We start from the raw sequence: 15,785 nt of genomic DNA on the forward strand, positions 1-15,785 counted from the left end.
TTATTCTCTCTGTAGGTGTGGAAGAGCTAAGGCACACATCGTGTCCTGCAGAGAAAAGGCTGTGACCAGTGACCTGGAAGCAATGAGAGGGGGAGCAGGAGTCAGAAGGCCATAAAATTGTAGTGCAAGTGCCCAAGAAAGACACCCTAGCATCCAGGACTTTAAAAATAAGTGATCCAAATCCCTACTGCCAAGGAGACTACGGGGGAAAAGGAGTGCCTTCAGAGGCCAAGAACTCTGAGGTCACCCACTCCCATTTGGATCTACAATGTGGGATGGAAGAAGCCCAATTCCTCCTTTGAAGGATCCAGGGTCATCGGAACGACAACCAGGATCCCTGAGCGGTCCGCAGAAACAGAAGAACAGTAAACTTCCATCGGAACTAGGGAGAGGAGCTTTCTCTGGCCCTTGCCTGCTTCCAACTTTGGGTCCCCACCCTCTTTTGTAAGGACCATCAGGATTGCTCCAGAAACCCCTCACAACAAACAAACATGAACAAACAAATTAGAATAGATAGACAGAGAACAACTAGGAAAGTTTAGAAACAGACAGGAAGCGGCCAGCTGGGATGCACTTATAACTCACTGGGTGGTACACAAAGATCAGTTACTCCTCTCTGGGGTGTTGAGGATTTCTCTGCACACCCCTCCCAAAACCGTTCACCTAAACTGTTGACATTTGTCCTGTTAAAGTTATAGAGTTAGACTACCCGAAAAACAACCAGGTTCAGCAAAATCATGCTTCAATGCTATAAAATGCTAAATACTAACATTGAAATAGACAAGAGACAGCTGAATAGCAATATATAGCCATTCTAAGGTATATAGAATATGGTTAAATATAAACCAAAATTGAAATGTCCATGAGGAAGTCACAGGTTGTGGCCAAGAACATGCGTTTCTCTAGTAACATTGGTTAATCAATACCATGTCAATTAATGCCATAATGTTGTAAATGGTTGTAAATATTATGTTGGGTTTTTTACTTGATTGGGATGATACTCTGTTGGTTCTACCTTCAGACCAGAGATGGTCTCACCAAGAAAACTTACCAAGACAATAAGATGCTGGACTTTATGATTGGTCAAAACCTCCAATGAAAGAATGTCAACTGAATTTGAACTATGGAAATGCAACAAGGTGGAGCAATCCACCGTGGGGGTGGGGGGAGGGTTTGGGGAGGGGTGGGGGGAATTCCAGTGCATAAAAACAAATGTGTCACATTATGCAATGAAATTAATAATAATAAAAAAATTGCACAAAAAAAATAAATAAATAAAAAATAAAAAAAAATAAGTGATCCAAGTAAGGGACCCACAGTTCCTGTCATGTCCTGAGCAAGGGTCCAGAGGCAGAAATGGGATGTCAGCACCACATGAGCTCAGGGGGCAGAGGAGACCATAGCTGGCTCCCTCCTTCTCTCGGAGCAGAGGATGGAAACCCTGAACTGAAATCAAGATGCTTAGGAAAACCACATGAGGAGGAAAAGCTGAGCTAGAGAAGTGAAGGTAATTGGGAAGAGGACCGTGAAGTTGAGGAAGAAGCTCAGAAAAGCCTTGATTAGTTTCTGGCAAGCAAGAGGGAAGTTGGGTAGTGCAGCTTCTCTCCCCCAGGACAGAGCACCTGAGGGATGTTGAGGTTTCCGTGTTTCCAAGAGTCAGCAGCATACAGGACACTACCAGTGGCCAGCGTATCCTTTCTACTGTCTGCCTGCTTGCCTTCACCAGGGTTCAGATGTGTGGTCCTCAACCACAAGCCTGGAAGGCCTGCAACATCTGCCTGAGCACAGGAGCTCCTTGGGGAAGCAAGTAAATGATGGTGCTGTTGTCCTCTGCTGTCACCACGAGGTTCATATACAGCTTCCACTAACCGCCAGTTCTTGCCACCTACTGCTCATTGTAAGTCTCATTATTAACAATCTATGCTGTGAAGTATATTGTAGCCTTTTTGACAGCAGAAATTATTATTGTGGAAATGAGATCATTCTTTACTGTGGGGGTTCTCTGATTCTTGTATGATGTTAGCAGAATGCCTAATCTAACTCAGTGGGTGACCTTAGTAACAACAAAACCTATTTTCAAAAGAGGAGGAGATTTCAGAGGCCTCAAATTTAGGCATTGCTATCTGATTCTTCCATTTTAGGTGTAAGTAAAACACAGTAACACAAAAGATTACCGTTAGACTTATTTATTAAAATAAATAAGTGTAGCAGCAAATCCATAACATTGTGGAAGAAAACACAAACCGATTAGCAATACCCTAGACAATGGTTTCAAAGGAATAACTACCATTTCATATATATATTGCACAGAATATATCATACATGTATAATAAGCGAATGAGGGGCAAATACCATCATCCAAGTTCTGTTCTTCCCCGAGGTGGAGGAAGAGACCCACAGACACATGCGCAGTGAGGTGACATTCCTCTGCACATCCGCAAAGCCTGCTCCTCCTCCAATGATTAGCAGGGTAAGCTGAGTCACACTATCACATCCCAGCATGATCCCTCCTCACGTGTGCCGAGTGAAAATAAAAGGCCTGACAGGGAAATAGAGCGAGCCATTGGAGTACCTCCATATGAGAGAGCTTCTAGCAACATCCACAAAACTCACACTTCCCCTCTCAAAATCAAGGAACACACCAACTCTGCCCATAGGTTTCTCTACATAGTGAGCAAACAGAGGGGAAATGGTTAGGAGTCTGTAGCTTCCCATCTCCTTCCAACAAAGAAGAAGAAATGAGCCCTCTGATTCCCTAAGCCTGCCATTGCTCCTGATGCCAGAGTCCTTGCAGACCCCTAGAGCCCAGTCGCAAGAGTCATTCATGTCCAGCTCCCAGTAGTGTTTCCCACAGGAGAAGTTCTGCTTTGCCCAGGCAGCAGCATAATCAAATCTGTCAGAGTTCGGCCTTGAGCCTTGGTGGTCCTGTCCAAACATTAGCCTTCTCACATGGAAGTGACTGGTCATTTCATACTGGAAGGAAATTTCCACTGTAGAAGGAACAGAACAGTTCAAAGTAAGTTTTCAAATGTTCTCCAGGAATATACATAGGGAATTATCAATGGCGATCACTGTCAGGAATTGCATTCTATCCCACTCTAACAAGGAAATGTGTTTAATAATAAGGCATAAATACACCTTCTGAGAAATGGATTCCCTCTAAGAATGTTCTGCCTGTGTACTTTGTTGCAATGGCTCCCTAGTCTTCCTTCTACTAAATGACACTCCAGGTTGAGGTCCATTCTGTCATTCTTCATATTGCCTAAGCAGCAACAATTTACTTTGGAGTTGTTGTCCTTGGAAGGGTTTTCTATGACTGTTCACTTTGTCTCTTCATTGTTATTATGTTCAGTCTCACATATGTTGCAAATTCAATTGACAAGCAACAATAAAGTCAATATTTTTTGATATGAACTTAATGGTCCAATGACAAAACCAATGCATTTTAGACTGACACACTTTTGGTTGAGTTTCCAGTAGTTTGACTTTCTGACAATGAACATCTGTGGTCATCCTTGGCTCAATGAACCCTCTTTTGAGGGTTTTTTTTCCCCCATAAGAGAAGACATTGTTATCGTGGCTGCTTTCTATTCAGTAGCACACCAGCACTCATTGTGTCTTCTGTTAGGATCCTGAGGACCACATCACCATATGTAATTACAAATGCCTATTACGTTTCAATTCCCCTCTCTCTGGATAAAGGCCTAAGAGGGGAAGATTGCTGAGATGATGTTCGTGAGCTGACCCTCACCTTGGAACTGCCTGAGCCAGTCTATCAGGCCAGGTATGGACTGGGCACTGAGCTTTGGGTGCACAGGCTGGGGCATCTGTTGCTGCAATGACTCACACCTGCAAGAAAGAGAAGATACTGTTGTTTCAGGTAGCAAAGCCTCCGTCTGAGCTTTTAACATGCATAATCACTGCACTGAAAGTTTGTATTCTGGTACAGTGCTGTTCATCCACACTCATGAGGTAAGATTCTGCCATGCCCAGGAAGTTCTATTTGTCTCTATTTCCTACTTCCCTCATTGCTGAGCTGGAACATCTACTTAAACTAAATCTACCACAAAATCTACGGTATTTTGATATGATTGAAATTTGAAATCTAAACGTTTGGGTCCATTCTTTCTAGAAAGGTCTACAGGTCTCTAAGCCACAAAGAAAGCAAGCTTATTTTTTTTTAAGATTTTATTATTATTGGAAAGCCGGATATACAGAAAGGAGGAGAGACAGAGAGGAAGATCTTCCATCCGATGATTCACTCCCCAAGTGAGCCACAACGGGCCGGTGTGCGCCGATCTGAAGCCGGGAACCTGGAACCTCTTCCAGGTCTCCCACGCGGGTGCAGGGTCCCAAAGCTTTGGGCCGTCCTCTCCTGCTTTCCCAGGCCACAAGCAGGGAGCTGGTTGGGAAGTGGAGCTGCTGGGATTAGAACCGGCGCCCATATGGGATTCCGGGGCTTTCAAGGCGAGGACTTTAGCCGCTAGGCCATGCTGCCGGGCCCAAGCTTATTTTTTTTTTTTAAGATTTATTTTTTTATTTTTTATTTTTTAAAGTTAATTGCATTGCATTATATGACAGTTTTTTAGGTACTGGGATTCCCCCCACCCCTCCCTAAGCCTACCCCCATCGTGGATTCCTCCACCTAGTTGCATAACCACAGTTGAAGTTCACTTGAGATTCTTTCATTGCAAGCATATACCAAGCATAGAGTCCAGCATCTTATTATCCAGATAAGTTCAACGGCTTGTTGGGGTGACTTCTCTGGTCTGTAGGTAGAGCCAGCAGAGTATCATCCCGATCAATTAAAAGCCCCAACATAACATCAGCAACAATTTATAATGCTACAGAATTAATTGACATACTATTGAGTAACCAATAAGTTAAAAAAAAATGCAAGTTCTTAACCACATCCTGTGACTACTTCATTGACATTTCAATTATTAGTTTACATACAACCGGGTTCTATACATCTTAAAATGGCTAGAGATTACTGTTCAGCTGTCTTGTGTCCATTTTCATTATAATATTTAGCATTTTATAGCGTTGAAGCATAATTTTGCTGGACCTGGCTTTTTTTCTGGTAGTCTAGACTGGCTTATAACTAACAAGACGTATGTCAACAGTTTAGGTACAGAACAGTTTTAGAAGGGGTGTGCAGAGAAATCCCCAATACCCAGTGAGGAGTAACCAATAGAAAGCTTATTTTTGACAAAAGAAATCACATCAGTCAAACAAATAAGTTGGAATTTCTTTGCTAAGGTTGTGTTTACTGTGTTAGTAACTGCTTGCTCACTCACATAATGCTGCAGTGGCCCCAAGTTTGTACTGAAGGTGAAACGTACCTTTTCAATAGTCTTCCCAATTTCTGTAATGAAAGAAAGAATGCTTAAATGTCATTAGATGAAGGCTGTTCTGCCCATCCAGGCATTGATTCTGATGAATTACCAACCATATTTATTCACCCCAACCTCCCTGTTGATCATTTCCCCTTTGATCCATTAATATAACCCCCTCCTGATATATCCACACAACCAAATTGTAATTAATTTAACTCAGTAGTTAGGATAAACACTTGCGTAGTGAGTGCATTGCTGTGAATCCCTGGCTGGTTGCAAGTGTCTTCCTAGTTTGTCCTCAAATGGCAACACCCCTCAGCTTAAGGGCAACTTGGATGAACATTCAATAAGAAAGGTGAAATGTTGGTCCTTTACAAACATCTCTGAGGTGCACAATGGAGGAAGCTACAGACCCTTTGTGAGTAAACAATTTTTCTGTGTCCAGAGAATGAGTTGTAAAAGGCCAGTTTCAAAAGGCAATGCTTTCTTTGGACATAGGACTGTTTTTGAAGGCCTATAGTACTGTACTAATATGGGGGAATCAGTGGAGGTAGGAGACTTGGAGATGGTGTAAGGGAAATCCAGACCCTATGCATCTGAAACATGCAAAAAAAAACCAGGCAAATTTAGAAGGAAATGTTCTTTGTGCAATGCAATGACAGAATCTCATCCAACTAGATTCTTCAGAAAAAGATGGGTTATTGGGTCTCTTTGTTATTCTGGCGGAGTAATTTTGCACCATCAGCATAAACTAGGCTAATAAATGTGATGTGTATTCTTACATACACTTTGTTTATCACTTGCTCTATGCAATTTTACATATAAAAATGAATAATGGAATTAAAGGTAAGGCACAGCACACTTCATTTCTTACCTGGAGCAGCTCCACGTCTGGTTGATGGTACATTTTCATCAGTTCTTTATATATTTTTTTTAGCTGCTGCTTCTTTAGAACCATTTTGGCTTTGCTTTTCTTAAGTTTTTGGAAAATACTGTTGTGTTGTTTTCTAAGTGTGTCCATGTGTTGTTTTTCATCCTGATGTGGGCCTGGATGCAGCATCTCATAAGACACCTTGATATTCTCTCTCTGCCAACACATATACAACTGTGGGGACACAGATTTCCTAGGTCACATATCCAGGCCAACTTCATCCCTTTCCACTTCAGCCTCTCCCATTCACTTGGACTCACACCTTCTGACAGTAAGCTGCTATTCTTTGAGTCTGAGAAGCCAGATATTTTTCTCTTTGCTTTCACTAATTCTCTACTCATTATGAACTAGACAATGAGCCCATCCCATTCTTGCTCAAACCATTTTCATCCACTTGCAGTTCTTGAAAGACTTTTTTTTTTTTAAGATTTTATTATTATTGGAAAGCTGGATATACAGAGAGGAGGAGAGACAGAGAGGAAGATCTTCCGTCCGATGATTCACTCCCCAATGTTTCACTCCCCAAGTGAGCCACAACGGGCCTGTGCACGCCAATCCGAAGCCGGGAACCTGGAACCTCTTCCAGGTCTCCCACGCGGGTGCAGGGTCCCAAAGCTTTGGGCCGTCCTCTCCTGCTTTCCCAGGCCACAAGCAGGGAGCTGGTTGGGAAGTGGAGCTGCTGGGATTAGAACCGGCGCCCATATGGGATTCCGGGGCTTTCAAGGCGAGGACTTTAGCCACTAGGCCACGCCGCCGGTCCTAGCAGTTCTTGAAAGACTTTGAGAGAAGATTTCTGTGCTAATGTCTTTTAAAAGATGATCTCTCAAGCCTAAAAGACTTTATGTGACTTTTTTGGATGTAGAATTTGTCCATGAATAATCATCACTGGCAACATTCAGATGCTTGGACAAGTTAAAAATATCATGTGAAACCTTTCTGAGTCAGGCCCCACCTTTCTCTCTAAACATCAGGCTACTCTTAGCATCAGTTATCAGAAAATCTTCCCTGTGAACCCGAGTGTTCTGGCTCTTTTGATGACTATCCTCTGTCTATCAGGTCTGTCTCGGGCTGCTGAGAAACACAGGCTCCTACTCACCGTCCACTCAGAGAGTATTGTGCTCTCCTCATTCAGGTTCCTCTGGTTTTCTTCCATCTGTTTCCATAATGATCTCATTTGCTTCGCCAGCATCTCCTGTAAAAGACCTCAATTTGTATAACAGAGAACCTGAGAGGTTTAGATATGGGACCCCGAAGTGATGCAGACAACTAAGACTTTTGAGAAAAAAGTATATTCTAACATGTAGAAGGAACCTCTTTTCCTCAGTGCCATTACAATTATGCATTTTGGAATGCTTTCTAATTTAAATGCTAAAATGTAAACTGATCATGTTCATGCAGAAATTAATTTAAGTAACTAGCATGTTTGAGATTAAATATGTATGTCGCCTTGCAAAGAATTTGGATGTGCTGATGTTCTTTCTCCATGAATTCTAGCACAAATTATCCTGTTTATTGCAGTTTTAGTAAATAGTATCACTGCTCCATGTTTAGGAACTGGCCTAGTAGCCAGATACTCTTTCTGATCTTGAGTACTTGCTACCACCACTTGTATGTTGAGTCAAAACCTTTTAATGAGCATTGAGTTCATCATTCTCCCAGCCCTCTTGGGAAACCATATTCAGTTGTTTAGAAGACTATCTCTATTTCAAACCTAGAGAAGAAAAGAGTGCTTATACTCATTTCTATAAATCCCAGGTGACCAGAAACAGACAGGGCTACGTGTCCCAGAAGCTGGAAATGAGGCACTGATTTTCCATTTCCATGTGGGTGGAAGGATTCCTACTCCTTGAGCTGCTACTGCTGCTTCCTGGTTTCATGTTAACTGAATGCTGGAATTAAGAGGCAGAACAAAGAATTGTACACAGGTGCTCCCCATGTTATGTGAAGGTGTTGATGCACACCAGTAAAGTCAAATGTTGATTTTGATTTCCTTGGTACTACCTGGAACTGTTCCTGACATTCAGTGCAGAATGCATTCGTCATCATCAGGATATTCTTCATTTCAGCTTGAGCCTATCATCCTCCACTACTCAGGGGTCTCAGTCTCACTTACCCTGCTGTTCTCTGCAGCGTGGTCAATGGCGCAGTGTCTGTGACCAGCATGCTCCTGAGGGTCAGAGCAGAGCACACAGAGCAGGCTCTTGTCTTCTTCACAGAATATCTTCCTGGTCTCCTTGTGGGTGCCACACATGTCCTCCTCAGAGTTCTGGGAGTGCTGGATGCTGGTTTGTCTGGCAATGGAAACCAGATTCTTCAAATGAACATTGGTTTTGAAGTCTTCCTTTTGTGCTGGTTCTCTGCACACTGGGCATAAGACAGGCGATTTAGCCTCTTCCCAGGCGAGACAGACACAGGGCCTACAAAAGCTATGCCCACAGTTTATGGTGACTGGGTCCATCATGTAGTTGAGGCAGATGGCACAAGAGAGTTCTTTCTGGACCTGGTGTAGGATGTCCAAGTCCATTTTCCTGAAGGAAAAAATACAGATATGATTCTTCTACTCTGCCACAAAGACCAAAGCAAAGATACACTCACACATCAACTCAGTCATCATTTGTGTCTTTCTCAAAGCTTTGTTGCATATTCCAGAACACCTTGCAATGCACAGGGAGAGATGTCAGGTCTATAAAAGCCTTCATATTGTCTAGCAACAGGCACTGTGCATCATAGCCTTGTACTCTGGGTTAAAAAGGTACTTGGCTTATTGATGGTTTCTTTCCTTCTAATATCCTGAGTTTTGGTAGAGTGATCAAATGTTCAGTTTACAGGTTAGATTCTAAATTCAGTCAAAATTAGGCAAGGCCCATTGTCAATGTTAGGAGAGTTAGTGGCTAGGAACTGAGGATCGTTTCTTGTTGTTCTTTCACTTAATTGTTGGAACTTTTTACCTTTGTGATAGTTTCAAATTTCAGAATCTATATCCTCATGCACTAAAACCATATCTGAACACTTGAATGAATGATTAAACTAAATATTTGGTTCCTATTTCAGACAGGATCTGCTAAAATGTTTACAGCAATGTGTTGATCTTTTTGCTGTTTTTTAATTGAATGATTGATTTCACTACTGATTAGAATGAAACATATGGAGAAATAGAGACAGAGAGAGGGAGAAAAGTAAGAGAGAAAGAGAGGGAGCAATAGAAGGAGTACATTTCACCTGCTGGTTTATTTCTCAGATTGTTTGCAATACCTGAGACTAGTTCAGATCAAAGCCAGGAGCCTGGATGTTCTTCTAGGTCTCTTCAATCTACTGCTTTTCTCTCTAGTTTATTGTCAGGGAGCTGGATTACTGTGGAGCAGTTGAAAATCCAACCATACATATTACTTGTTGATATTATAAATACACTAACATATTCACATGCATATTTAAGGGTTTTTTTTTTATAAAAGCTGACTTTACAGAGAGGAGAGGCAGAGAGAATAATCTTTCACCAGCTGGTTCTCTCACAACCATAACAGGTGATGTGATCCAAAACCAGGATGCAGGACATTCTTCCAGGTTTCTTACATGATTATAGAGATGCAGATTTTTGGGCTGTGCTCCACTGTTTTCCCATGCAACCTGCAGGAAGCTAGATGGGCATTGACCAAGACACAGCACAATCCAATGCCTATGAGGGATACTGGCACTTGTGGGAGGGGGAATAGCTACTTGAGCCACAGTGTCAGCCCATGAAACAAATAAATAGGTTTATAAAGGCAAAGATATAGAGAGGGATAGGCACAGTTCTATCTGTTGATTCACTCCGCAGTTGGCTCTAACAACTAGGACTGAGCCATATGCAAGCCAGCAATCAGGAACTTCCTCTGGGTCTTCCATGTAGATCCTGGAGCTTAGCGTTGACTATCATCCTCTGTTTTCTCAGGCAGATTGCATGGAGCTACATCAAAAGTGGCATCACTGGTACACCAATATAGGATGCTCTGTCATAGGCAGCAGCTTTACCTGCTGTTTTACAAGGCTGGCCCCACATTTCTAAAACTATAATTATCATGTAGTGATCACAAAAAAAGATGCATTTGCCCAGGGCCCAGCAAGATAGCCTAGTGGCTAAATCATAGCCTTGCATCCACCAGGATAACATATGGGCACCAGTTCACATCCTGGCTGCTCTACTTCCCTTCCAGTTCCCTTATTGTCACCTGGAAAATCAGTTGAGAGTGAACCAAAGCCTTGTGACCCTGTACTCATCTGGGAGACCCAGAAAAGCTCCTGGCTCATGGGATTATGTCACCTCAGTTGCTTCCATGGTCTACTTGGGGAGTGAAGTAGCAGCTGGAAGATCTTACTCTCCATATGCATGTTTATCTGCCTTTCCGATGAAAAAAATAAATCTTTAAACAAAAGAGTACAAAAAAACCTGTATTTGCCTAAAATGTGGGTCCTCATTTCATACCAAAAAAATACACGCAACAGTACCTGAACCACAAGGTTGTGATCCATATAATGTGTCTTTACGTCAAGCTGTAAATCTGAACCTTATATAGTGTGTTTTTCCCAGCAACAGAATGCTATAGGTGTTGTGAGTATATGAATTAACAGGGCAAACATGAGCTGCATTAGGCTGCTGTGCATGTAAGACCACAAACTGCTCTCTAGTGCACTTTTTATTTATGCATAGGAGGAATAGACAGGAAAATAATGGTAGAAATTTTAGTATAGGGCACAAATCTGAGACAGTCATTTAATGTCATTCTCACATTACTATTATTACTGCTTTCCTACAGTAAGTTTGAAATACAGTGAGTAAAAAAGAAAGATGTACCCCTTATAGCAAACAAACAATCATACAAACTAAAAAAAAAAACTAAAATAAATAGACAAACAACAGAAAGTAGAGCTTGAAATCTGACAGGAAAGAGCTGGCGTGGATTGGCTCATGCCTCGCTGGGCGGGACATAAAGATCAGTCACTCCTCACCATGGTGTTGAGGATTTTCCTGCACACCCCCCCCCCCAAAAAAAATAAATGTTCTGCACCTTAAATGTCGACAAATATCTTGTTAGAGTTACAAGCCAGTCTAGATTATCCTAAAATCTGCCAAGATCAGCAAAATTATACTTCAACACAACAAATGGCTAAATACTAAAATGAAATAGACACAAGACAGCTGAATGGTACCTTATAGCCATTTTAAGGTATATAGCAGCCAGTCCTGTATATAAACTAAAATTGAAATGTCAATGAGCTAATCATAGGTTGTGGTTAGAACTTGCTTTTTTTTTTTTTTTTAACATACTGGTTACTCAAAACCATGTCAATTCCATAATGTTGCAAATTGCTGTTGATGTTATATTGGGACTCTTAATTGACTGGGATGATATTCTACCAGCTCGAACTTCAGACCAGAAATGGTCTCCCCAAGAAACTGTTCAACCCATCTGGACAATAAGTAGCTGGACTCTATGCTTGGTATATGTTTGCAAAGAAAAAATCTTGATTGAATTTGAACTGTAATACTGCATCAAGATGGAGGAATCCACCAGTGGGGAGGGGCGTGGGGAGGGGTGGGGGGGATTCCCAGAGCCTATGAAACTGTCACATAATGCAAAATAATTAATAAATAAATAAATATATATATATATATATAAAGAAGAAAGATGTACAGCAAATTGAAAAAGTACCAGGGGATAGCGCAAAGCTTTGGGAGCCTGCCCCCTTGTGGGAGACACAGAAGAAGCTCCTAGTTCCAGGCTTCAGGTTGGTTTAAGGCCAGACAATTGCAACCACTTCAGAAGTGATTCGGTGAATGGAAGATATTTCTTTCTGTCTACCCTCTCTAAATCTGCTTTTCCAAATTAAAAATAAAACAAAGTTTAAACAGCTATCTCATGTTAGGCTAGCATTCTCGCATAGTGAGTTAGGCTTCTTCTTATAGTTTCCCACACGTTGGTACGTGCTTCACTTCCAATCCAACTCCCTATCATTGTGGCTGGGAAGAAAGGGGGATATGGTCCAAATGTTCAGGCATATACCATCAATGTAAGAGGCCCATAGAGAGTAGTTTGCTGGCCATTTGAAGCGTGAACAAGACTGGAGGTCTCTGTGGTCACCTCCTTCTTTAGCTCTGCCTAGGAAATGAATGAAGTTCTATGGCATCTGAAAACAGTTTCCTGAGTCTTACTGCACAGGAACACCTAAGCACTGAAGTGGAAAAAGGAAAACTACTCACCACTTTGGACCCAAAACATAGACAATACAAAATTTGTAACAAACGGGAGGGATAGGAATTGGAATCATTTTCCTCAATAGGCAAGCAGCATCAGTTCGCAGACACGTGCTCAGCGTTTAGAAAATTTGAATTTTTTTTTGTTTGGGGAAAGTAGCAGGATTGTACTTACCCAGACAGTCTCTCTGTGGTCCCCCGACTGCTTCCTGTACAAGTAAGGAGATGCAGTCAGCCCCAGGCACCCCGGCTGGTGGTGGGGACTTTCAGAAGTCTCTGGAGCTACTCCTAAAGGCAGCCTGTCAGCTGTGGAGAATTGTGAGCCTACCTCCTTGTGGTCTTTATATGGAGCCTGGTAACCACACCCACATTGTCCTGTTGATTGTAGTTCCAGTTAGAAAGGATGAAGAGATTGCCCTGAAATCATGCGGGAGGACTGACTTAACAGCCTCCCTATTTTACGTAATCTCATCCCATCGCCTGATAGTCACTTCACATTGTACTCCAAAATGTTAAAAATTATCTGAATTTTTAAACTGTTACAAAGCTGTATAAAATTACAGAAAAGGAGTTGCTATATGCTATACTTATGAAAAAATCAGAGGAGTTGTAACACTTTTTGCTAAATTGGTTTAATTCTCTTATGTAATGTGGATAACGGTCATTTATTGACTTATTTTTCAATGGAGAAGTGACATTACTATCTGTTTCCAAGGCAAAATGACATTTCGACCCCTCACTAAAAAGATTTATAAAACAGAATCTCTCTTTTTGACATTTATTCATGCATTTATGTATATTTCTATTATTTATTTATATTATATTTGGTTCTTTAAATTTTTAAAAATATATTATTATTTCGAATTCTGAATTATCTGGTACAGTTTAGTATAGGCTGGGATTCACCCCCTCAAGCTCCCACCCCCTACAGATTTTATCCATTTTACTACAATAGTGTAGTTCTGCATAAAGAATCATAATTGTATTAATCTCTTATTTAAGTGTACCCCGACATTGTTGGTACAGACAATGTCAGGCAGTACAGAATCCCAATGTCTACCCAATGTCTGCCCCATGGAAGAATTGTTTTATCCCCACAGTCTCTCTTCTTTGCATGGAAAGGATGCAATCCTGGTAGGTGGAGGAGAAACATACTAGACAGGATTAAGCTGTGAGGGTGAGACATCTGGGGTTGATTCATGCTGGCTTCGTGCAGAGGCTGTCCTTGCCCTGCTACTCTGGCAATTCTGTCTGGTGATAGGATTCCTCACCTGCATCTGACCCCCAATCATCACTCATCAGACATGGAAAGTCGGGTCTACCCATCTCCTGAAATCCTTGAGCTACAGAGTCATGGAACTAAAACACAGAAATATGCTGTTGAGTCTCTGTCACATCAAGTATCCCCAGATGCATCATCAGCATCACCTAGGTAGGATTATTATAGTCATGGACATACACAAGTTTGTGATGGAAAGAAAGGAATGATTTTACAGAATTTTCCTTTAAATTGAAGTACATAACTACTATGTTTTTCAATTCTGTGAGAAATATATCTTCCTAAAGTCATTTTCTAATGAAGTTCAGAATAAGAAATTTGGTTTAATCCAATGGCTTTCAATGACATCTTCTGGATGGGTGTTAAAGGCTCCTCCCTTAAGCCAGTTCTCTTCTCACCCTGTCTATTGTGGCCCCCTGGGAGTGATCTAGTAGACAGCAGATGTTTGCAGTTTTCTCTTCCTCTATGTAGATCAAAACATGTTTTAAAGAATTAACCAAATCATAAAAAAAAGAAAGAAAAGCTGGATTTCATCCAGCTCAGCTTCCAGCTGAACCTCCTGCTGAGCAGCAAGCAGGGACACTCAGAATATAATAGCTTGGGTTCTGTTCAGTCTTTTTGGATACCAGAGCAGTTAATGGTCTCCAAGCTTCAGCCTACCCCAACTCTGGCTGAGAAAGCCATGGCAGGAATTGAATTTCACTATGTCTATTTGTCTTTTTTTACTTAGACATTTTTAACTCTATTTTAAATGCAATGTACACTGAAAATAAATTGCACAAAAACATCAAATCAAAGTACGTTGAAGCTTTATCAATGTATTTCAGTGGCAGAGTCATGCAGAGAGAAGAGACAAGAAAGGATAGAGATTTGAAATTGGCTGGTCAGCACTTTTGTCAGTGGGAATATAACCTGGATGAATCCCATGTCCCTGGATGTTAAAGCAATCACTCCAATTGCTCTCTCAATGTAATATACAGCCTGGGAAAACAGGAGAGGCTTGAAGTTGGTGAGTGAAAGACAGCAAAACTGGTGTCTGGAAAATCAGCAAAAAGTAGAAAAGCACAGGTTAGATAAAAAGGGATCACTGAATCCTCAACCAATGTTATGAACTAAAAACACAATTAATGGTAACCACCTCAACCCGGGCAATCCGGTTGAGAACTGGATGCAGTGTGGAATGAGATGACCTAGGAAGCTCTTAGCAATATGGCAGGGACAGTGTCAATCCTTATCATTTCTTTATTAGGAAAGAATAATTTCATTAATTTGCAAGGCCGAGTGGCACACAGAAAGGAATTGACAGACAGAGAGATCTTCCATGTGGGGTCACTTCTCAAATGACCTGAGGAGTTGGGGCCTAGGTCATACTGAAACCAGGATTCTGGCAATCCACTCAGATTTCCAACATGGGTGCCAAAGGCTGCACTGGTTGGATCCTTGTCTGCTGCTTTTCCGGATGTCCACTTTTCAGATCTCAGTGAAAACTTCTTCTGGAAACATCTACAGGATTTCTACAACCCCATATTTCCCAACAAACCTAATCTACATATGTCCATCAGTGGGCGCAACTCTTGTTGACTGTACCTTCTAAATCCAATCACCTGTTTAAACCTTTCTCTGTAACCCCATCATGTACTTCTGATTTCTGCTGACATCAAAGGTCCCCATGATTGGGAGGGCGTGGCTTAAGGGGAGGTGAACCCTATAAAAGCAGACTTTCCCAGAGCCTTCTCAGTGAACAGCCACTGTCTCTTCAGGCAGCAGCCCCGTGTCACAGACCTGAAGGATCCTGTGATCGTTGACCTTCGTGGGCAAAGGTGAAGCTCCCAGAGGTGCGACCACTGATAGCAGACACAGGTGAGCATGGAATTTAGAGGAAGTCCCTCCTGCACATTCTGTCTTATAAGCCTATTTTAAGCTTAGCGGTCATGTCATACTGGTCTCATTTGAGCAAACAAGTGGCATTCCCACTTGCTTAAAGAAATAGCCAGGCTTATGTCTTGG

General features: G+C 41.7%; 1 protein-coding gene across 1 annotated transcript in view; it reads right to left on the reverse strand.

Moving 5' to 3' along the window:
• Positions 1–15,785, reverse strand: part of LOC101527139 (tripartite motif-containing protein 43) — a 110,562-nt gene that overhangs the window by 21,956 nt on the left and 72,821 nt on the right. Inside the window, exons 2-4 of the mRNA XM_058662305.1 lie at positions 8,384–8,798; positions 7,367–7,462; positions 6,214–6,444 (exon numbers count right to left, since the gene is read on the reverse strand). Of these exons, the coding sequence (XP_058518288.1) occupies positions 6,214–6,444; positions 7,367–7,462; positions 8,384–8,794 (738 nt within the window). The 5' untranslated portion in view covers positions 8,795–8,798. The remainder of the gene's footprint in view (positions 1–6,213; positions 6,445–7,366; positions 7,463–8,383; positions 8,799–15,785) is intronic.

Source organism: Ochotona princeps, chromosome 4 (genome assembly GCF_030435755.1).
Source record: "Ochotona princeps isolate mOchPri1 chromosome 4, mOchPri1.hap1, whole genome shotgun sequence".
NCBI classification, from domain to species: domain Eukaryota; kingdom Metazoa; phylum Chordata; class Mammalia; order Lagomorpha; family Ochotonidae; genus Ochotona; species Ochotona princeps.